Source organism: Ixodes scapularis, unplaced genomic scaffold, assembly GCF_016920785.2.
Source record: "Ixodes scapularis isolate PalLabHiFi unplaced genomic scaffold, ASM1692078v2 PGA_scaffold3__209_contigs__length_174095766, whole genome shotgun sequence".
Lineage (NCBI taxonomy): Eukaryota > Metazoa > Arthropoda > Arachnida > Ixodida > Ixodidae > Ixodes > Ixodes scapularis.
The window spans coordinates 124,286,731-124,311,105 of NW_024609868.1; the positions used below are offsets into that span (position 1 = coordinate 124,286,731).

Consider the following 24,375-nt stretch of genomic DNA (forward strand, 5'->3'; position numbering starts at 1 on the left):
TGATGTAGAAAACTGCATCGGGCACTGATTGGCTTTTCTCTCGGGTCACGTGACATGACGTTGAAATGCAGTTTTTCCCTATGCAGTCTGTCTCTGCTGGAACGCCAACTGCATGATGTAGAAAACTGCATCGGGCACTGATTGGCTTTTCTCTCGGGTCACGTGACATGACGTTGAAATGCAGTTTTTCTCTGTGCAGTCTGTCTATGCTGGAACGCCAACTGCATGATGTAGAAAACTGCATCGGGCACTGATTGGCTTTTCTCTCGGGTCACGTGACATGACGTTGAAATGCAGTTTTTCCCTATGCAGTCTGTCTATGCTGGAACGCCAACTGCATGATGTAGAAAACTGCATCGGGCACTGATTGGCTTTTCTCTCGGGTCACGTGACATGACGTTGAAATGCAGTTTTTCCCTATGCAGTCTGTCTATGCTGGAACGCCAACTGCATGATGTAGAAAACTGCATCGGGCACTGATTGGCTTTTCTCTCGGGTCACGTGACATGACGTTGAAATGCAGTTTTTCCCTATGCAGTCTGTCTATGCTGGAACGCCAACTGCATGATGTAGAAAACTGCATCGGGCACTGATTGGCTTTTCTCTCGGGTCACGTGACATGACGTTGAAATGCAGTTTTTCGCTATGCAGTCTGTCTATGCTGGAACGCCAACTGCATGATGTAGAAAACTGCATCGGGCACTGATTGGCTTTTCTCTCGGGTCACGTGACATGACGTTGAAATGCAGTTTTTCCCAATGCAGTCTGTCTATGCTGGAACGCCAACTGCATGATGTAGAAAACTGCATCGGGCACTGATTGGCTTTTCTCTCGGGTCACGTGACATGACGTTGAAATGCAGTTTTTCCCTATGCAGTCTGTCTATGCTGGAACGCCAACTGCGTGATGTAGAAAACTGCATCGGGCACTGATTGGCTTTTCTCTCGGGTCACGTGACATGACGTAGAAATGTAGTTTTTCCCTATGCAGTCTGTCTATGCTGGAACGCCAACTGCATATGTAGAAAACTGCATCGGGCACTGATTGGCTTTTCTCTCGGGTCACGTGACATGACGTTGAAATGCAGTTTTTCCCTATGCAGTCTGTCTATGCTGGAACGCCAACTGCATGATGTAGAAAACTGCATCGGGCACTGATTGGCTTTTCTCTCGGGTCACGTGACATGACGTTGAAATGCAGTTTTTCCCTATGCAGTCTGTCTATGCTGGAACGCCAACTGCATGATGTAGAAAACTGCATCGGGCACTGATTGGCTTTTCTCTCGGGTCACGTGACATGACGTTGAAATGCAGTTTTTCCCTATGCAGTCTGTCTATGCTGGAACGCCAACTGCATGATGTAGAAAACTGCATCGGGCACTGATTGGCTTTTCTCTCGGGTCACGTGACATGACGTTGAAATGCAGTTTTTCCCTATGCAGTCTGTCTATGCTGGAACGCCAACTGCATGATGTAGAAAACTGCATCGGGCACTGATTGGCTTTTCTCTCGGGTCACGTGACATGACGTTGAAATGCAGTTTTTCCCTATGCAGTCTGTCTATGCTGGAACGCCAACTGCATGATGTAGAAAACTGCATCGGGCACTGATTGGCTTTTCTCTCGGGTCACGTGACATGACGTTGAAATGCAGTTTTTCCCTATGCAGTCTGTCTATGCTGGAACGCCAACTGCATGATGTAGAAAACTGCATCGGGCACTGATTGGCTTTTCTCTCGGGTCACGTGACATGACGTTGAAATGCAGTTTTTCCCTATGCAGTCTGTCTATGCTGGAACGCCAACTGCATGATGTAGAAAACTGCATCGGGCACTGATTGGCTTTTCTCTCGGGTCACGTGACATGACATTGAAATGCAGTTTTTCCCTATGCAGTCTGTCTATGCTGGAACGCCAACTGCATGATGTAGAAAACTGCATCGGGCACTGATTGGCTTTTCTCTCGGGTCACGTGACATGACGTTGAAATGCAGTTTTTCCCTATGCAGTCTGTCTATGCTGGAACGCCAACTGCATGATGTAGAAAACTGCATCGGGCACTGATTGGCTTTTCTCTCGGGTCACGTGACATGACGTTGAAATGCAGTTTTTCCCTATGCAGTCTGTCTATGCTGGAACGCCAACTGCATGATGTAGAAAACTGCATCGGGCACTGATTGGCTTTTCTCTCGGGTCACGTGACATGACGTTGAAATGCAGTTTTTCCCTATGCAGTCTGTCTATGCTGGAACGCCAACTGCATGATGTAGAAAACTGCATCGGGCACTGATTGGCTTTTCTCTCGGGTCACGTGACATGACGTTGAAATGCAGTTTTTCCCTATGCAGTCTGTCTATGCTGGAACGCCAACTGCATGATGTAGAAAACTGCATCGGGCACTGATTGACTTTTCTCTCGGGTCACGTGACATGACGTTGAAATGCAGTTTTTCCCTATGCAGTCTGTCTATGCTGGAACGCCAACTGCATGATGTAGAAAACTGCATCGGGCACTGATTGGCTTTTCTCTCGGGTCACGTGACATGACGTTGAAATGCAGTTTTTCCCTATGCAGTCTGTCTATGCTGGAACGCCAACTGCATGATGTAGAAAACTGCATCGGGCACTGATTGGCTTTTCTCTCGGGTCACGTGACATGACGTTGAAATGCAGTTTTTCCCTATGCAGTCTGTCTATGCTGGAACGCCAACTGCATGATGTAGAAAACTGCATCGGGCACTGATTGGCTTTTCTCTCGGGTCACGTGACATGACGTTGAAATGCAGTTTTTCCCTATGCAGTTTGTCTATGCTGGAACGCCAACTGCATGATGTAGAAAACTGCATCGGGCACTGATTGGCTTTTCTCTTGGGTCACGTGACATGACGTTGAAATGCAGTTTTTCCCTATGCAGTCTGCCTATGCTGGAACGCCAACTGCATGATGTAGAAAACTGCATCGGGCACTGATTGGCTTTTCTCTCGGGTCACGTGACATGACGTTGAAATGCAGTTTTTCCCTATGCAGTCTGCCTATGCTGGAACGCCAACTGCATGATGTAGAAAACTGCATCGGGCACTGATTGGCTTTTCTCTCGGGTCACGTGACATGACGTTGAAATGCAGTTTTTCCCTATGCAGTCTGCCTATGCTGGAACGCCAACTGCATGATGTAGAAAACTGCATCGGGCACTGATTGGCTTTTCTCTCGGGTCACGTGACATGACGTTGAAATGCAGTTTTTCTCTATGCAGTCTGTCTATGCTGGAACGCCAACTGCATGATGTAGAAAACTGCATCGGGCACTGATTGGCTTTTCTCTCGGGTCACGTGACATGACGTTGAAATGCAGTTTTTCTCTATGCAGTCTGTCTATACTGGAACGCCAACTGCATGATGTAGAAAACTGCATCGGGCACTGATTGGCTTTTCTCTCGGGTCACGTGACATGACGTTGAAATGCAGTTTTTCTCTATGCAGTCTGTCTATGCTGGAACGCCAACTGCATGATGTAGAAAACTGCTACGGGCACTGATTGGCTTTTCTCTCGGGTCACGTGACATGACGTTGAAATGCAGTTTTTCTCTATGCAGTCTGTCTATGCTGGAACGCCAACTGCATGATGTAGAAAACTGCTACGGGCACTGATTGGCTTTTCTCTCGGGTCACGTGACATGACGTTGAAATGCAGTTTTTCTCTATGCAGTCTGTCTATGCTGGAACGCCAACTGCATGATGTAGAAAACTGCATCGGGCACTGATTGGCTTTTCTCTCGGGTCACGTGACATGACGTTGAAATGAAGTTTTTCCCTATGCAGTCTGTCTATGCTGGAACGCCAACTGCATGATGTAGAAAACTGCATCGGGCACTGATTGGCTTTTCTCTCGGGTCACGTGACATGACGTTGAAATGCAGTTTTTCCCTATGCAGTCTGTCTATGCTGGAACGCCAACTGCATGATGTAGAAAACTGCATCGGGCACTGATTGGCTTTTCTCTCGGGTCACGTGACATGACGTTGAAATGCAGTTTTTCCCTATGCAGTCTGTCTATGCTGGAACGCCAACTGCACGATGTAGAAAACTGCATCGGGCACTGATTGGCTTTTCTCTCGGGTCACGTGACATGACGTTGAAATGCAGTTTTTCCCTATGCAGTCTGTCTATGCTGGAACGCCAACTGCATGATGTAGAAAACTGCATCGGGCACTGATTGGCTTTTCTCTCGGGTCACGTGACATGACGTTGAAATGCAGTTTTTCCCTATGCAGTCTGTCTATGCTGGAACGCCAACTGCATGATGTACAAAACTGCTACGGGCACTGATTGGCTTTTCTCTCGGGTCACGTGACATGACGTTGAAATGCAGTTTTTCTCTATGCAGTCTGTCTATGCTGGAACGCCAACTGCATGATGTAGAAAACTGCATCGGGCACTGATTGGCTTTTCTCTCGGGTCACGTGACATGACGTTGAAATGCAGTTTTTCCCTATGCAGTCTGTCTATGCTGGAACGCCAACTGCATGATGTAGAAAACTGCATCGGGCACTGATTGGCTTTTCTCTCGGGTCACGTGACATGACGTTGAAATGCAGTTTTTCCCTATGCAGTCTGTCTATGCTGGAACGCCAACTGCATGATGTAGAAAACTGCATCGGGCACTGATTGGCTTTTCTCTCGGGTCACGTGACATGACGTTGAAATGCAGTTTTTCCCTATGCAGTCTGTCTATGCTGGAACGCCAACTGCATGATGTAGAAAACTGCATCGGGCACTGATTGGCTTTTCTCTCGGGTCACGTGACATGACGTTGAAATGCAGTTTTTCCCTATGCAGTCTGTCTATGCTGGAACGCCAACTGCATGATGTAGAAAACTGCATCGGGCACTGATTGGCTTTTCTCTCGGGTCACGTGACATGACGTTGAAATGCAGTTTTTCTCTATGCAGTCTGTCTATGCTGGAACGCCAACTGCATGATGTAGAAAACTGCATCGGGCACTGATTGGCTTTTCTCTCGGGTCACGTGACATGACGTTGAAATGCAGTTTTTCCCTATGCAGTCTGTCTATGCTGGAACGCCAACTGCATGATGTAGAAAACTGCATCGGGCACTGATTGGCTTTTCTCTCGGGTCACGTGACATGACGTTGAAATGCAGTTTTTCCCTATGCAGTCTGTCTATGCTGGAACGCCAACTGCATGATGTAGAAAACTGCATCGGGCACTGATTGGCTTTTCTCTCGGGTCACGTGACATGACGTTGAAATGCAGTTTTTCCCTATGCAGTCTGTCTATGCTGGAACGCCAACTGCATGATGTAGAAAACTGCATCGGGCACTGATTGGCTTTTCTCTCGGGTCACGTGACATGACGTTGAAATGCAGTTTTTCGCTATGCAGTCTGTCTATGCTGGAACGCCAACTGCATGATGTAGAAAACTGCATCGGGCACTGATTGGCTTTTCTCTCGGGTCACGTGACATGACGTTGAAATGCAGTTTTTCCCAATGCAGTCTGTCTATGCTGGAACGCCAACTGCATGATGTAGAAAACTGCATCGGGCACTGATTGGCTTTTCTCTCGGGTCACGTGACATGACGTTGAAATGCAGTTTTTCCCTATGCAGTCTGTCTATGCTGGAACGCCAACTGCATGATGTAGAAAACTGCATCGGGCACTGATTGGCTTTTCTCTCGGGTCACGTGACATGACGCTGAAATGTAGTTTTTCCCTATGCAGTCTGTCTATGCTGGAACGCCAACTGCATATGTAGAAAACTGCATCGGGCACTGATTGGCTTTTCTCTCGGGTCACGTGACATGACGTTGAAATGCAGTTTTTCCCTATGCAGTCTGTGTATGCTGGAACGCCAACTGCATGATGTAGAAAACTGCATCGGGCACTGATTGGCTTTTCTCTCGGGTCACGTGACATGACGTTGAAATGCAGTTTTTCCCTATGCAGTCTGTCTATGCTGGAACGCCAACTGCATGATGTAGAAAACTGCATCGGGCACTGATTGGCTTTTCTCTCGGGTCACGTGACATGACGTTGAAATGCAGTTTTTCCCTATGCAGTCTGTCTATGCTGGAACGCCAACTGCATGATGTAGAAAACTGCATCGGGCACTGATTGGCTTTTCTCTCGGGTCACGTGACATGACGTTGAAATGCAGTTTTTCCCTATGCAGTCTGTCTATGCTGGAACGCCAACTGCATGATGTAGAAAACTGCATCGGGCACTGATTGGCTTTTCTCTCGGGTCACGTGACATGACGTTGAAATGCAGTTTTTCCCTATGCAGTCTGTCTATGCTGGAACGCCAACTGCATGATGTAGAAAACTGCATCGGGCACTGATTGGCTTTTCTCTCGGGTCACGTGACATGACGTTGAAATGCAGTTTTTCCCAATGCAGTCTGTCTATGCTGGAACGCCAACTGCATGATGTAGAAAACTGCATCGGGCACTGATTGGCTTTTCTCTCGGGTCACGTGACATGACGTTGAAATGCAGTTTTTCCCTATGCAGTCTGTCTATGCTGGAACGCCAACTGCATGATGTAGAAAACTGCATCGGGCACTGATTGGCTTTTCTCTCGGGTCACGTGACATGACATTGAAATGCAGTTTTTCCCTATGCAGTCTGTCTATGCTGGAACGCCAACTGCATGATGTAGAAAACTGCATCGGGCACTGATTGGCTTTTCTCTCGGGTCACGTGACATGACGTTGAAATGCAGTTTTTCCCTATGCAGTCTGTCTATGCTGGAACGCCAACTGCATGATGTAGAAAACTGCATCGGGCACTGATTGGCTTTTCTCTCGGGTCACGTGACATGACGTTGAAATGCAGTTTTTCCCTATGCAGTCTGTCTATGCTGGAACGCCAACTGCATGATGTAGAAAACTGCATCGGGCACTGATTGGCTTTTCTCTCGGGTCACGTGACATGACGTTGAAATGCAGTTTTTCCCTATGCAGTCTGTCTATGCTGGAACGCCAACTGCATGATGTAGAAAACTGCATCGGGCACTGATTGGCTTTTCTCTCGGGTCACGTGACATGACGTTGAAATGCAGTTTTTCCCTATGCAGTCTGTCTATGCTGGAACGCCAACTGCATGATGTAGAAAACTGCATCGGGCACTGATTGGCTTTTCTCTCGGGTCACGTGACATGACGTTGAAATGCAGTTTTTCCCTATGCAGTCTGTCTATGCTGGAACGCCAACTGCATGATGTAGAAAACTGCATCGGGCACTGATTGGCTTTTCTCTCGGGTCACGTGACATGACGTTGAAATGCAGTTTTTCCCTATGCAGTCTGTCTATGCTGGAACGCCAACTGCATGATGTAGAAAACTGCATCGGGCACTGATTGGCTTTTCTCTCGGGTCACGTGACATGACGTTGAAATGCAGTTTTTCCCTATGCAGTCTGTCTATGCTGGAACGCCAACTGCATGATGTAGAAAACAGCATCGGGCACTGATTGGCTTTTCTCTCGGGTCACGTGACATGACGTTGAAATGCAGTTTTTCCCTATGCAGTTTGTCTATGCTGGAACGCCAACTGCATGATGTAGAAAACTGCATCGGGCACTGATTGGCTTTTCTCTTGGGTCACGTGACATGACGTTGAAATGCAGTTTTTCCCTATGCAGTCTGCCTATGCTGGAACGCCAACTGCATGATGTAGAAAACTGCATCGGGCACTGATTGGCTTTTCTCTCGGGTCACGTGACATGACGTTGAAATGCAGTTTTTCCCTATGCAGTCTGCCTATGCTGGAACGCCAACTGCATGATGTAGAAAACTGCATCGGGCACTGATTGGCTTTTCTCTCGGGTCACGTGACATGACGTTGAAATGCAGTTTTTCCCTATGCAGTCTGCCTATGCTGGAACGCCAACTGCATGATGTAGAAAACTGCATCGGGCACTGATTGGCTTTTCTCTCGGGTCACGTGACATGACGTTGAAATGCAGTTTTTCCCTATGCAGTTCCAGCTATGCTCGTAAAATGATGCAGTTAGCGGTGACGTCAAAATGTCGTCACGATGCACTTTGACGATGCAGTTAACTGAAAGGTCGAGGCGAAGCCAGAGATCAATCTGCATCGTAAAAGATGGCGACCCTAACATACGCATCTCTACTGTTGGGTTCGCCAGCGGATCGGGTTTTTAGAGATCACCGGGATGCTTTCGAGACGAGCGATGCGAGGTTTGTGGGCGAATACCAACTGACCAAAGGGGTGACTCGCTGGTTGTGTGACAACTTCGCGGAAAGCTCCAGCGTTGTCTTGAAGGGCCCCGTGTGCTGACGGTCGAACAACAAGTCCTCGCAGCTCTACGCTTTTACGCCGCTGGCGGCTTCCAGGGAACCGTCGGGAGCGACGAAAACATTGGTGTTCTCCAGTACTCTGTGAGTCACGTACTTGGTGATGTCACCAAGGCTATCATCGATTGCCTCGGATCGAAGTGGCTGTGTTTCCAACAAACTCAAGCAGAGAAGGCGCTCACAAAAAGGAAGTTCTTCGAGCGATGCAAGTTCAGCGGCGTGATCGATAAATATTCTAAATACTCTTACACGAATTAACACGATTGTGTTTTCATTTGAGTGCACTCCATGTAAGCGATTTGGCTGAGCGAAAAGCCAAGCAAGCAACGGTAACAGGCTTAAGTTGAGCTAGTTCGTTCATACTTCAGGTAGAGAGAGAGAGAGCCAGATATGCTTTATTTTAAAACAACTACTTCAGGTCAGGCCAGCTGAACTAGAATAGACAAACACATAAAGAAAAGACCATACACACCGTGGGAATAACAACTGATTTTCTTCTTCCCCCTCTCCTACTACGAGCCCAACTTGAGGGAAATATTCTCTTTTCTTCTTTTTTCTTCCTAGTTCACCGAAAACTTAACCCCCGAAGGAACATTTTGTTCTTTCTCGTGCAGCACGAGAGAAGTTGCACTAACGCAGTCAAACATAATCAAAAAGTAAAATTTGTCGTTAGTTGTTTATACAGCAGGAGGTTAGTCTGCCACAACATGGCGACATCGTTACCACCTGTAGATAAGCAATTTAGCCAGTGGAGTACGACTGCTAGCCCAGGGTCTTTAACGTGCATCACGCAGAACACGACCGCACGCCGGTACGATGCTCATCCAGCAGATCGAAACGGGCAGGAGCGGGGATTGAACCCACGATCTCTGGGTTCTGCAGCGCGAGCTTTCGCTCCACGTGCTCCGAGCTGGTGTGCGCTAGCCTACTCGGCGATTCTCCGAAATTCCCTGTAGGGAAAAAAAGAACGATGTAGTTTCAACTCAATCGCCACTGTTCGGCGACGTCACTGGACACGTCACGGTGCAGTTCTCTTCGGATGTAGTTTCTTGGTGATGGAGATTAGGCTCCTCCCACCGGCGACGTCATGATGCAGTTCCTCCACCGCTTTTTCCAGCATAGACAGACTGCTCTCGTAACATCATCGACTATGCTTGAGCTTTATGTACAATGACCTGAAAGCGTGACTTCTAGGTATTTTAACTTTTTACTTTTGGGTACACATTCATCGTTCAATTAAAATGTATTTTTAATTTGATTCTTGTCTCTTCGAGTAAAACTGGCATGCTCACCTTTTTTTTTACGTCGCGCTACATCATCATCATATTACACCACTGTAGGAGTCTAGTCAAGTCAGAGTGCAACTTTGTGTCGCAGGCAGACTTGAACATGTCTGCGTATCCCTTGCTCCTGAACTGGCTTGGACTGTCCGTGTACACCTTGTTGCTGGTCTCTTAAATTTTTTTCTGTGTTGTTAATGTAGGAGAGCCATGCATTACTAACTAGCCCAGATTTGTATGAAATTTAACTTTTACGCTAACATTCGGAAACAACACGCTCGCCGGTTAGCAATCCTACTTTTTAACTCACGCCGACAGCAACATCATTAACGAATAATAAAAATAACAACTGTACCAGAACCGAAGAGCACTGTTGCACTTCAGATGTCATCTCAATGAAAGTAGATGCTTCACTATATTAGACAACTCATTGGCGACGCAATAATAAATAATACGCTTTTATCCACATGCAGTTCGCAGTGTTTATGTTTAAGAACTTTATTTTGTGTAATAACAACGCTTCGGACACAGTGTAGAACGCTTTTTTATAGTCTAAAAATGCGTACACGTTAGGAAGGTTTAAACCATTAAGCATGTAAAATCTGTTCCAGAGACGTACACCTGTCTCTACGTCCTTTCAGCACCCTTATTTCAACCTAATGCAGGTTTTTTTTTTTTTTGTGTAAACTAGACTGCTGTATAATACAACACCCTTTATGTTTAAAGGGTGTTTATAAGGGTGTTATCGTCAAGTAAGGCTAACATTTTTTTTTTTTTGAAGGGTGCGCAACGCACTAACACCCGCTTTAGCCGAGGTTGTTTTAGCGCCGGTCTAGAACAGGCGTCTCTAAATCCAACCCACAGGTCACGCCCGGCCCGCCGAACCGTTTCAGGCGGCCCGCAGCTGGCCGCTGTCTTTGCAGTGATGCCCGGACCACTCCTACTATCCCCCAACCAACAAAAAAAAGAAAGCTGCGGAAGACAAAAATGACGCCATTACGCGCGCACCAAAAGCGCAAACGAAGTTATCAGAGAGAATGCTCTTAAAGTGTAGCAATACGCCCGGGGTTCTCTCGCCATTATTCATCATACATTGCCATCACCACCATCACTACTCGTAGTTCCCTGAAACATGTCTGTCTGAATATGACAAAATTCCTTTGCGCTCTCATATATATTGCACTTAGCGTCATATGTCATAACTCTTGCTTTACGCTTTGATTCATGCGTGATAAGTTTCTGATTGACAATTATTTTGTTATGTCATAATTAGAAACCTATTGACTTACAAAGAATATATATATATAGGTACCGGGAAAAGGTATACAGAAGCTTCCGAGAAATATATGGGTACGAAGGAGGGTGCACAGACGTCGCAGTTGAAATATGAAAAAATAATATTATCTATTTGATGATATCTGTAGGAAAAAAGTAAAGCACGACGTGAGTGAAGAAGTTAAAATACTGAAAGTATATTTTAAAACAAAAATATTACATGCACCATAACTCGAGGTAAAGAAAAATATTTGAAAACATTTAAAGGTACATATAAGATATTAAAAGAAATCAGTGTAAAAGATTAGTGGAAAAATGAAAAAGTGGGCTTAGCGGGCAGACGTCGAAGTTTCGGCAGTGGCACTGCCTTTTCGGGACCGGGACCCGAAGAAGGCAGCCACTGTCGAAACGTCGACGCTTGCCCGCTAAGCCCCCTTTACAATGTTTTCCCCTAATCTTCTGTTTTTTTACGAATTTCATCAGTTTTTATTTGTCTTAAAATTATTTCGACTTGACTCGTTGCGCACCTTCAACACCAGTTGCCCCCGGCGCAGGTCGAGGTGTTTGCGTGTTGTTCAGTTAGTGTACGATACACTAATCTTTTGCAACTCTGCCCTCGTCCTCTGGGTTGCCCGGATGCCCATAGAGGTAGAAAACAGAAACAAAGCGCGAGGTTAAATATCGTTGCCGGGTTTCTCGCTGGGTGCCGAGCATCCTGTTCTCGATCAGCGTGCCAATAAAATTGTGGGATTAGTTAACAACAACGTTAAGAAAAGAAATCACGAAAAAAGAGGCATGAAGCTATTAAGACACGCCCTGCAATTCTCGAACCTAGGAAAGTAGAGGTCATAATAAAGTTTATTCATATATGCTCAAGATGAGTATACCCCTAACTAAATCCACTATTGAACTCTTGCCCTCCCGGATGAGCCATCATATTGACGTCAGTATCTTGTAAATAAAAATAAATAAATTAAAACAAATTTAAGTTAAAGCGAATTTAAAATAGACCTTGAATTTAAAAAAAAGTAAAAGATCTATTGCGGGCATCTCAAAATTATCTGTTTTAAGGTTTTCTTTTTTATTGCTTGTAGCATCGTAATAGCCAACTAAAATTTCGACGTAGCCTCTCTTGTTGTGGCGAGCCGAACGCAGGAGAGCGCGAGCCGGGAAAAAAAAATCTAGCAAGTGGCGTCATCAACGAAGTCAGATGACCTTCTTTCGCCACATAAGCTGTCATGGGTATGCCGACGATGACGTCAGGACACTTTGGACAGATAGCAGGCCGCAGAGAGGCTGGCCCCATGCCCTGCGGCAATCGCTGCCCGTATTTTTCAAGGTAAATGTGGTTTACGTTTAATTCTTCAAAAGTTAGGCCCGATAACTGAATTCACGGGACAAAACGATTTATAAAACCGCTCCTTATTTAGTTGTTTTTTTTTAGCACAGATTGGTGTTATAGGGTTTTCACCGAACCATATGCGGTTGGGAGCCACGCAACGCAAGTCGACCGGCCGACTGCCAATCGATCGCTGACGCGGGTAGTTATCATTTCGGCCCATTCTCGTTTCAACCTTCTCGTTAGGACTTTCTCAAAAGGACCATTCTGAAAACATCCTTTTTGGTTGGGTCTGCCGCATTTGATCCGTTCTCGTTACATCCTCCGCGTTTCATTCTCCAAGGAAAAAAAAATCAAATGGGGGCATTTCGAGGTGTTGGTTTTATGGCATGGAACACCGCATATCTCCGAAAAAGCTATTTCATGTTCGCTCCCCTTCCCTTCTGACTCGCCCATAGGCGAGTTAGAAGGGAGGGGGACATACTCACGCACACGTGGTTTAGTCCCGCGGTTTGGCTAATAGTCCTGGAATCGTTTCTGCTCTTGAAACATGCAGCGAAGGTCAGAGCCCGCTCGTTGGGTTGTCCGGAAGTTGTAGCAGGCACTGGGCGATAAAACACCGAACAGGGTCTTTTGTGTCAAGGCATGGCTTGTATGCCTGTCTTTTTCTGGGTAGCAGGAAGGTGCACTCAAAGTGGTCCCCCCCTCCGCAATTTATTTTCCTTAAAGTGGACCGCAGCCTACGCTACGAGCCGTCAGAGCCGATACAGGGCTGAAAACGCACCACGCGCCATTTGGTGCTAATGCAAATCCAAAAAAAAAAAAAAAAAAAACTGTTGAGGTGTTTTGAGAAGGCTCAAACGAGAAGGTCCTAATGAGAATCGGGCGCAACAAAAGGACGTGAAATGCGAATGGGGCGTTTTGAGATACACCCGGGGGTAAAACATCAGGTGCTATGACATACAGCGGCGCTCTTGTTCTTGAATGCAAGAAGGTGCACGCCAATCAAAAGGCAACACAACATAAAAAAGGCGAAGACGCGGTATGATGATGCAGCCGAGCACGCGCTATCACTGTTCGAGGTCGGGGGCGGGGGGGGGGGGGGGGGGGGGATGAAAGCACGTGGACACTTTTGTGGGGTCGACAAACGCACAAAGTGCGCAAGGAGCGGGCCAACTTGCAGGCCGTAAATATCGTTCCCAATTCTCACTGTATATTGCTCCAGGCATTGGCGAAGCTTATCCCGGTGCTCAGATACCCCACCGAATTCAGGTTCAACGTAATCTTACAAAGTGTAGAAAAAATTGTGAGCAGCGGTAGAGGCTTTATTCGATGATTCGAGTAGAACCTGCTCTCCTGAAAAAGAGCAGGTTCTGGTCGAAGCGTCGAATAAAGCCTCTACTGCTGTTCACAATTGTTTCTACGCCTGATGCTCTCTAGGTAAAGCATCACTTATTAACACTTTTAATCTTACCAAGAAAGAACTATTCATTATGAATAAACAAAAACAAACAAGACGCATTGAAGGTACGGCGTACATCGCTTTCGGACATCAGTAAAACCTGCCCTAACGTCTCCGTCACCTCATCGGCACTCGCGAATTCTGACCCCAAGGAAGAAAGGTTTTCTCAAAGAAACATGTTGTGCTAAAACCCGGAGATAATTTCCTTCAACAGCCAGCTAGTAGCTAGTATACATAAAAATGAATACAGAATATGTTTGCCAGGTATATCTCTCTACTCACGTGCATAAGAGATGCTTACAACTGCAGTAGCCCTAATCCCCAGGTGGTTGTTCCAATCAACATATCTCACGGTGTAGGAATTCGGAATGTTTATGCATTACTTAATAAGCGAAGAATTGTTGACGACCCAAACATTGGACGGCGGCTTCTGCTTCCGATAAACGACTCCTTCAGAGTAACGAGAAAGTTACGCGCACTTCAGAATCGTAGGAACGAGTAAGGAGCGTAATTATTATAGTATTTAGTTATTTTCTTCAGCAACGGGTACTGTCGGTAATGAACGAAATAGAAACAGTGGAGCTCGTGGCCTCCAATACCTGCTGCAAAACCTAGAGGCAGCCAGTAACTGATAAAACCTCGGAGTGGATGGCGGATGGCAATACACACTAAACAACACCCTGCAGTGCTGCAATGGAACTGCCGAAATCTTAAAAACAATGAAACTCCCCTTCTTCAATATTTCCTTATTCAAACATTTCTTCCGCACTTACTTCTTCTGCAGGAATCTCGACACTCCCTCATCGATCCCTGTTACCGGGAAATTAATTTCCATCCGTCAGTTTCCTTTGTTTCTCCCTATATCCGTCGCGATATTAAATTCCAACAAATTGAGGCCGAATATGCCTTGCAATCCTACCTTGTCGCCATCGCCTATTACTCTACTTCTGAGGCTCCCGTCTATCTTCTAAACTTTTACAACCCGCCTAAACATCAGCAACACTTTTTGGACTTCCGCCCTTGCGACCTCACTCACCCACGACTCTGCTATCCTTATAGCGGCGATATCAACAAGCTTTACACCTACTGGAGATAGCCCACGCGCTTAGGACAGGGCGCCTTTGCTGCACACATATGCAACGAAACCACTTATCTCCTCTCAATGCACCTGATATGCCGACGAGGGCACGCACCGAAACCCAACTCTTCTCCACTCCCGATCTTTCACTTTCCCTTGGCAAACTACGTATCACGTGGCAGGTCACTGACAATAAATTTCTCAGTGACCATTATATACCCCCCCCCCCCAAAAAAAAATAAATAGAAAAACGCACCACAATTTTTACACTTCGACCAACTTCCCGCTCGACCTTCGAGCCGACGCATATGACCAACTTACACAGATTGGTTTCATTCTCTTCGCAATGCACATAAGACATCCATCAAAAGTTAACAATCTACCGCCCCTATAGCTCACCTCGATCTTCACCTCCTCAGGCTCTGTCAAAAACGAAAACGATTACTTAATACAGCCCGACTTTATTCCCACCATACATAACTTCAGGAAAGCCTCGACCTCCTACGAGAGGACATAATTACACACTGCTTCTCCCTGGACACTACTACCAGCTGCGACCAAATTTGTAAGAAGATTGATTCCTACTCACATCAAAAATCTACATGGCACCTTCTCCGCTCCCTCATAGGTCCGCAACCTTCACCTGCCTCCACAATAGAGAAATGGCTTCCTTTTACTAAATGGCTGGAGACATTGATGGCTGCTATTTGAGTGGGTGGATAACTAATTTCATTGATTCGATTCGTATTAGGCGGAAGCTTGCGCCACCTAATCTGCCGTGACATACTGGACTTCTAATTACAGGTAGAAATCGATTTCCCAAACACACGCATAAATTCTAATTTCCAGAGTAAATCATGCACACTGTGCAATATAATATTAAAACCGCTTTACTCAACAACAACAAAAAAAAAGGTGACAACCGAACGAGAGAACTGAGTAATGCACAAATATTTATTGTGACCACAAAGACAACCATAAAAAAACGAGCTCTTCTGGAGGCATCCCTAGAAGTGTGTACTCTATTTCACCGTAAGTGCGAGCCAAGGAGGATCTAAGAGATCAAGCTCGACGTTTTAAACGAACCTCTAGTGAACGCACGCTTGTGAGATGAAAGCGTCGTGCAAGACAAAACGTTCGGGTTTGGAGCGTCAGCTAGCTCGAACGTATGGGAAACAGAAAAGAGCTTTCCGGTGACACAGCTGACGATCCATAGACACTTGAAACCCTCTCAATGTGGCTGCGCTTCAACCGTCTCATCTTCGCCGCAAACAAAGCACGACGAGAAATCCACGCGAGGAGAGCAACAGAACGCCGCATCCTCACCACGTCACTTTGCCTGTCGTTATGTCGTTATGACGTTATGGCGGCTGCAAAGTTGTGCGTCCTGTCAAAGCCCCAGTCGCAGGTGTCATATGTCTGAAAAAGTTTGAAGCTACTATTAGTTTTAAAAACATGTAAATTAAAGCAGAACTATTTTCAATGGTAAAAATATAACGAACGTATAATAAATAATTAGGCTCCACTGTGCCAGATAGCTGGTGTCGTGAATACTAACAGCTGGGCCGTGATAGAGCTTCAGTGACTACTCTTTACGTATCGCTATATTACTCTATGGCTAAATACCAACCAGGGCAATTAGGAATTTTGTGGTATCTTCCCTATCGGCGTCCTAATCTCCTTTGTGTTCAACCAGGATTCAATCTATAGCAGTCTGTGATAAGGGGCGAAAAACGCGACGTTTGCCTGATTGGCGGTGCTTCACCTTTCAAATAAAAGAACGAGAGGGCTTCCTGCCCTCACATCGCCGCACTTGGTTTATCTGTGATGGTACCGTCTCACTTGGGTCAAAGATTAGTCGTTGTGAGTATCTGACAGTATCGGCCGGCCGACGCTCAGCATCGTATTTGAATGTACATGCTCCATTAACACAAAAGACCCACTCGGAGCGCGCGGCCGAGCCGGCGGCAGGTCGGGGCACTGTCCGCGCTCTCGGCATTTCCACGTCGTTCTCAGGGAAAAATGAGGCGCTTCATAAGTGCACGCCGATTCAAATTGGAGTGCATTTTGGAGGGATTCCTCTCCCCTCGAAGAAGTGAGGAACTTCCCCAAAGGCACACCGTGCCACCGCTCGCTACAGTCTCGGCCACGCGCTCCGAGCGCTCTTTCATATTGATAGAGACTGTACCTATTGGGGTAATCCCGTGTTGTTGTTTGTTTATTTTTTTTTCCTTTTCTAAGGCGAAGAGGTTTCGCAGCAGATCTCGGGGTGTGTTTGTATGTAGGTCGTGGTCCGCTAAATTTAGTGAAGAATCGATGTGTCACCTCACGGTGTCACGTGACGTCAAAGTGTTCATCAACACCGTCTGCTGGATTTAAACGCGGAAGTGTAGCTGTGCAAAGCAGAGTGTGCAGCAAAGTGTACCGCGCCTGGGCTATCGTCGCAGATCATTTGCAAGCTCACGACACGACACCGCCATTATTCCTCTTCTTACCTAAGACTTTCACCAAAATTGTTAGCGGCCTTAAATCCCTCGTTTGGGTTGCTAACCTAAGGTGGGAATGTTGGTGCCCGCCAATAGGCCCTAGTTCCCAAGCTTGGGCAGCGCCTTTGGCAAGCCAAATCAACTAATTTAACATCGCTAGCGAACACTAAGCTGGCAGAATTGCATTGGTGGATAAATATTTGGGTAGGAGAGATAACAGAATCATGAAAACTAAAAAAAAAAAAAAACAGTTTGATTGTTCCAATAGAATTGCGCAAACTGCATCTTTTTTTTTTTAGGCTTTTTTTTTTTTTTACGCGCTCTTTTACCTTGCGTGAACAGACTCTGAAGAGCGCTTCTAAACGACCGTGACTCGTGCATGATCGAAACCTGCAGTGGAGCTTTGTGCTTGATGCTAGCATTAAATGATTGCGTTGTACGGGCGCACTCGCGCTTCTTGGCCAAGAGAAACAGGACGTCTCAATATAAAAAGCGAAAAAGCGCGGAGGTCGTGCTCGCACTTGCAATTTCGCGCAGTGTACATCGTGGTAAATAAGTGACTTCAAAATTACAATATTTGTACATTCAGCAGATGTCTTTTTCTTGCCAAATTACGAGGGCTACAGTTTTGTGCGCCCAGAGTAACACCACTAAGTTAGAACATTCGATATAAAAGTAAGCAGCAACAATAATATTTTTGCCCTGTTTGAATTACGATCGTGAGTCAAATTAAAACATTAATTATTTTCGTGCTGGAAATGCACTAAACAAGTTATGCACTTCATTGTTTCAACAAAGAATTCATTTCGCGCTGTACAGCTCGTCTTTCAGGACCTAAGAAGTGCGAAACGTCCAGTAATAAAATAATAAAAAAATCATGTTTATGTAGCATGCGAGCCCATTTCCGCCTGTTACACCTTTTCATCGAACCTAAAATTTCATCTCATTGCAGCCTTAAGTCGTTCAAAAATGTGATGATAGCTTGAGGCGAGGACCGTGAGTGGCGCTGAAGAGTTCGGCTACTTCATCCAAAGCCAATGAGGCATAGTGAAAGGCAACATCGGCTTCGGCGAACACCAAAAACGATGAAAACGATAATTCGGCACCCACCTCATCTGCCATCCCCTCGTGGAAGTTCCCCTGAAACACTTTGAAAAGAAACCCCCTCGACGCGCGACGCCGCCAACCCGCCAAACTCAACTCGGCAGCCGAAACGTTTCCTGACCGCCTCGAGCAGTTTATAATCCGCATGGAGCTGGCCCTGACGGTAACTATGACAACTATACGCAACGTCCTCTAGCAGTTTCTGCAATTTACTACCGCCTTCACTAATGGAGAGCTCGACTAATCATCGTCCATCAAATTCCCATCGGAGGGGAACGAGCACGGCACCTTTACATTCACCAGTACTACCCCTTCGTTAAACGACAACCCCATGAACCACAGCTGCGGCAACGGCGAAATCGCCGCACGGAGGAGGAAGACGGCAGATTCTATGGAAGTTGCGAGAAGATAGAACCAGAGCCGCCGAAAAAGGCTTGTCCGGATGCCCTGTCCCTCCGATGCCAATGACCCTACAGTGAGGCACGCAGACGCTTATCCGCCGCTTGGCCATCAGCACTGCGATGTCGCCCGGAGTGCAACAGAGTAAAACAACAAGTGTAAAAAAAAAACACGAAATAAAGTTCAACAGTGTAAAACAACAAGTGTAAGAAAAAAAATACGAAATAAAGTTGTTTCAAAAACTATTTAAAAAATCCTCCATCCTTCGGCGATTTTTCCCATGAGAGTCTGTAATGAAACTCACGATGTTGTAAAGCTTTCTAATTCATCTATAGAACTAACTATTACCATACTGCAACACTATCCAACGATGAATTTGAATATTTGTCACTGTCTCACTGCATAAAAAACGAATAGCAACACGCTACATCTCTTTGGTGCATGACTCAAGTGGGCTGGCCATCTTAATGCTGCAGCTGTTGCGTCATGCTGATTGTCTGCACCGTTCCGCCGTTTCGCCACCCGTCGGGCGCTATTTTAAGTATTGGCAAGAAGGCTGCGAACTTACAGGACAGTAGCGTCATTTTTCGAAAAGCTATCTGGCAGTTTTATTGTTGTCATTTGACTCCACCCTCGTATACGTGTTCAAACTAACTGTTATTTTTTGCGACGGTTCATTCATTTTTTTGCAGCAGAAGAAGCGCTTTGACACTTACACCGTGGTGAAAGACGAGACATTGCTATGGCCAGAAGGAAAGGTCTTCTACAAAATAGACGATGGTTTCGGTAGGTACACTCTGTTTCCTTTACTTTTTGCCCATTTCACATCACAAAGGGAGAACAAAAATAAAAAATGTTTCAAACGAACTACGATCAGCGGCACGCACGAGCGTTTAGTGACGTTATGCTGACGGCATTGGTAGGATGACAATGGTGGCGCGCAGACATACACTCTTAATTTGGTTACACATAGTTTCTAGTTACATTAACGCTACACATATTATTTCTGGAACAAGGTAATTTTTATAGCAATGGGTGATTATATGTGAAACGCCGGCTCGCTTTGCTTTGTTTTTAAGTATGTGATACGTGAATTGTTGTTCCACTTACATGCCGTTCCACTTAAGCGCCAATCTGCTCCAATTAATTCTTCCAGAAGGTGTTTTTATTATATATTTTTTTTTTTACATTTATCGTTTACAATGATTACTAATCTGTTACAAAACTCTGCATAAACTAAAAAGTACATAAATTACCTCAAACACTAGTATAAACTACGCAATATTAGGAACACGGTTTCTCCTGGCTAAGCGGAACTGTTTCTGCACAAAAGTTCCGGTCATAGTCGCATCCTTACTGGAACAAGATTTAAGGCCGGTTCAGACACTTGCGTTTGAGTGCGTTTGACTGCGTTGCGTCGAGAACCGAAAGCGAGTCACCGGCCCATCTGTGCTTCGTATGAAGCGTGGACTCCAATTCAAGGAATCATCTTGGCACGCGATATAAGCAGCAGGGATGTCCTGGTTTCTCGCTGCCGCAACGCAGTCAAACGCAGTCAAACGTAACTGTCTGCACCAGGCTTTAGAGTGTAGCCCTGGTCGAAAAATGAAGTGGTGTTCATCTGAAGCTTTTGAGCTCGCGATTATTGCGCGCATCTTCGCCTGAGGCATCATTATATTTACCGGTCGTGTATAGGTTTATGAGAGGATAAACATTTCAAGCTTCCTTAAAAAGCCTGTTCACAGGTACATCGCAGCGCTATAAACAAAGCGCTTACTTTACTCTAAGCGCTTTGCTGACGGAATCATTCCCCCAGATTAGCATTGCACCATGAAAACTGTTGCTCACGGCAGACAAAAAGTAGCTGACGACTAGAGCCCCTCTATCCAAGGAAAAGTTGCGCCATTCATTGTTGTAGAAATGTTCGAGGAACGTGCCGCGTGCCACTTCTCGGAAATTCATGGTGTCTGAAATCCAGCTCAGTGCTGCTGTGTGCCGCCTTGATCTTCCTAAGGCTGCACTTTGCACGTGCCTCGTGCATCGACGCAACTTGCGCTACTTTTGAAACAAGGGGCTTTACTGACGACAGGGGTCCTATGTTGCGCTTTTTGCACTCCCAGGAGACTTGGAAGAAGGAAGTGACGTCAACGACTAGAGCAAACGCCGATTGGATGTTGACAGAAGAAAACAAAATCAACATCCAATCTGCATTTGCTGCGTTGTTGACGTCACTTCCTTCTCCCTAGTCTCCTGGGAGTGCAGAAAGCGCAACATAGCCCCCCAGGTGAACAGCGCTGCGGCAGGGGATTGGTGGCCGAGTGGGCTAACACGTCTCAGCTTGGAGCGCGGAGCGAAAGCTTGCGCTGAAGAACCTCCTGCGTTCGGTCCCCACCCTCCGGCCGCTTCTATCTGGGTCAGTTTCGTACCGGCACGCGTTCGTGTAATCACTACTGCATGGTGCACGTAGCGGTTTCACTACACTGGCTAAATTCCCCAGCTACAGCTGAGAGACAGGTCACCAGTTGAGGCGCACCAACTTCAAAGCTGTCAAACGTACAAGCAAGATAATACTCTTAACAGCGCGCATCGGCCTTTCACTGCATGTGGGAACCAGCCTTAACGAGCATCGCTTGAGGTGACCTGTGGGAGGGGTGGCCGAGTATGTTACTGCAGCTCGGAGCACGTGTAGAGAATGCTCGCGCTGCACCAACTTAGGGATCCTAGATTAAACCCCATCCCTGCCCGTTTCGATTTATACTTCGTTTCAGCTTAAGTCCAGACTCAACCGACGCTATAATCTGTTAGATAGATAGATAGATAGATATTTATTTGTACATTTAAGTACAGGTCGCATAGAAGGCGTTTCCGCCCGTACACATATGTGCCTATGTGGCCAGCTAGACGATGATGGCGATGCGAGGCTTCTTGGCTTGAGAAGTGTGGGACGATGATGATGGGATGGTGAAGAGGGTGAAAAGTGAGGTGGGTGACGTATGATGAGGTATGCAAGACATTCGTGGGTGTTTAGAGGTGTTTGGCTGCTGCCTTGCAGAGCTGTGTCACCTCGTCTCTGTCTGTGATGGGCAAGCTGGTGATGGCGTCGGGCAGGGACCTCCAAAGTCTCACAGCCCGGAGGAGACATGAGTTGTCGTGCCGTTGAGTCCGAGCGAAGAGAGGGTCTATGCGCCCGGTTCGTTCGTTGCGACGGGGCACAGAGCGAAGGTAGTCGTCCTGCGGGATCCCAGGACCAATCACCTGAGCCAGCAACCGTAGGGTGGCTACATCTCGCCGGCGGGACAGAGTACTCCACTTGGCTGCTCTCAAGAGCTGGGTTGTTGAGATGTCCTGTGGCAAAAAGCGAGGACTTGGAGAGGTTCGGCAGTAGACGCCGTAAGCTGCTCGCCGCTGGATGGTCTCTAGTGTCGCCTGAGCTGAGGCTCCCTGTGGCGACCAGATAGGCGAGCAGTACTCTAATAGGGGCAGGACCAGTGCAGTGTACAGCTGCGCCAGCACAGCAGGCCCCAGACCCTTACTGATAGTTTGCACGAATCCCAGCATCCGCCGTGCACGTGAGGCGACGGAGTGGACGTGTGCAGTAAAGCTCAATTTGCTGTCAAGGGTGACACCGAGCAGGGTTATGTTCTCCTTTTGTTCCAATGGAGTTCTATTAACAGTTAAAATTACTGGTGGATTCTGTGCTTTCCTTTTTGGGGTGAAGTGAATTGTAGCAGATTTTGATGCACTCAGGGGTAATTTGTTTCTGATCGTCCAGGCTTGGATGTGATCAAGATCTTGTTGCAGTTGATTATAGTCTTCCTGGGATTGAATCGGTTGAAGGAGGGAGTAAAGAGTGTGCCCCTCCCTGAGGGTCACCAGGTTGTTTTGTCCCGGTCCTTCCTAGAAGTCGTAGGTCAGGGCCGGGCGATCGTGGACAGCCGCTAAGGATGGTCGCTTCTTGCTCGTTGGTGGTGGCGGAGCCTCGAGGAAAGACGCTCAAAGTCGAGAGCAACGATTGATAAAAACAAATATATTAAAACGTCAATAGCAAACTTGGTTACGGAACTCTACTGTCCGCTCACGGCAGTAGAAATACCAAAAAAACCGCGCCTCGGCGCAAAGTGCCCACCGCGCACGGCGGGGCTCCAAGAAACTACTCGTCGCTCGCGACAAAGCTACGCGGACCGGCGGACCGCGGGAGATAACTTGCTCCGCGCACGGGCTTGTTCAAACTCAGCGTTTTCTCGCCAGCGTGGACGAGAAAACTCCCCGCTGACACAGGGCCTGTCCAATCAGGACGATTATACAATTCTATTGGCCCCAGTGCCAGCGGGTCCTCCACCAATTACAGAAAAGCCACAGAACTCTTTCTTTCCCTTTTCTACGAAGAAAAACAATGCTAAACGCCTTGGGGAACTCTCCAATCGGGGCGATACTTTACTACTTTACGGGGAAAACACCCCCACTTCGCCGCGTCAAAACAAATTGGCGCCGTGTCCTTCGAAGTTAGCGAGTAAAGCGTAATGGGACTCCAGGTGGACCCAAACCGGCGCCCCTCATCGCTAAAACTTCATTGTATCAGTCCCCCGACCAGACAAGCCGTCCCTGAGAACGCGCCGTGACGACAAAGTCGCCACTACCTCGCGGCGACAGGCAAGAATGTCTGTCTCCTTCCCGAGCCAAAGATTAAAAAGGGCTCAAGCCGCTCATCCCCCTATCCTTGGGCGAGCCGTCGGGCTGCCCCCATCCGAACGGTTGAAGGTCGATTACCTAAGTTTCCAGGAAACGATTAAATTCTCAAGCGATCCCTACACGCCCACCCAGAAAACTGTGCCAGGACTTCTGGACTGGCCAGCAGTTCTTATAATAGAACGATCGCGTCACCATTAAAAGAAATATAAAAAGAGAAACGCTTCAACTCATGCAGAACCCCGTACGAAAAACGACGACAGCAGAACAACAACAAAACACGTACACTAAAAAGAAATCCTGAGCATCAGCCGTACTCTTGTAAAGCGTTCTCACTCGCGCCGAAAACAAACGCGCAAAAAGGATTACACGAAAAAAAAATGGTTCACAAAGTATATGCGACGCAGCATGAATCTCTGCCAAACGCAACAGCTAACCGGTCGCAACCAGCAGCTCCCACGAGAAAGAAAAAAAAAAGAAAAAAAAAAGAAACAAACGACAAACGTCACATGAAAACTTCTGAAACCCAAAAGAAATCAAGCAACCAGCCAAAACATGTGGCACACTATTTTTCGGCGAAATGTTTCCATGCCAATTTTCACGTTGCCGTGGCAGTGATCGCCCTCCCACATGCACGCCCGCTGACACCACATGCATACGCGGGAGAAAACGCTCCCCTGCCACCATACAACCGCCCCATACTCGAGCAGCTTTGTCGCGTACCGTGGGGATTGTGATGCTCTCCAGAGCTTCCTCTAGGCAATCGAAGGCGTGCCCGGCTCGGTCTCCCCACGGAACTGTGTTTGGCGCTCGCTTCGCGGTCAACTTGGTCTAAGGAAGACCCAGCTTTGCGCCCCTGGCGCACCATCTCCTTCCCAGCTCCGAGGTGGTCGCCCCACGGCGAGTTGTGCGCCTCCACCGGTGCCTCTCCGCGCC

At 47.0% G+C, this 24,375-nt stretch overlaps 1 protein-coding gene across 4 annotated transcripts in view; it reads left to right on the forward strand.

The window, feature by feature from the left end:
• LOC115325687 (zinc metalloproteinase nas-14) overlaps positions 1 to 24,375 on the forward strand; it is an 87,152-nt gene that overhangs the window by 43,821 nt on the left and 18,956 nt on the right. For 2 of the 4 annotated variants that reach the window (XM_042292618.1, XM_040213215.2), the window contains one exon: positions 19,446 to 19,539. In XM_042292618.1, coding sequence (XP_042148552.1) covers positions 19,446 to 19,539 — 94 coding nt within the window. The remainder of the gene's footprint in view (positions 1 to 19,445; positions 19,540 to 24,375) is intronic. The other 2 variants (XM_042292619.1, XM_040213216.2) reach the window with 1 other exon arrangement.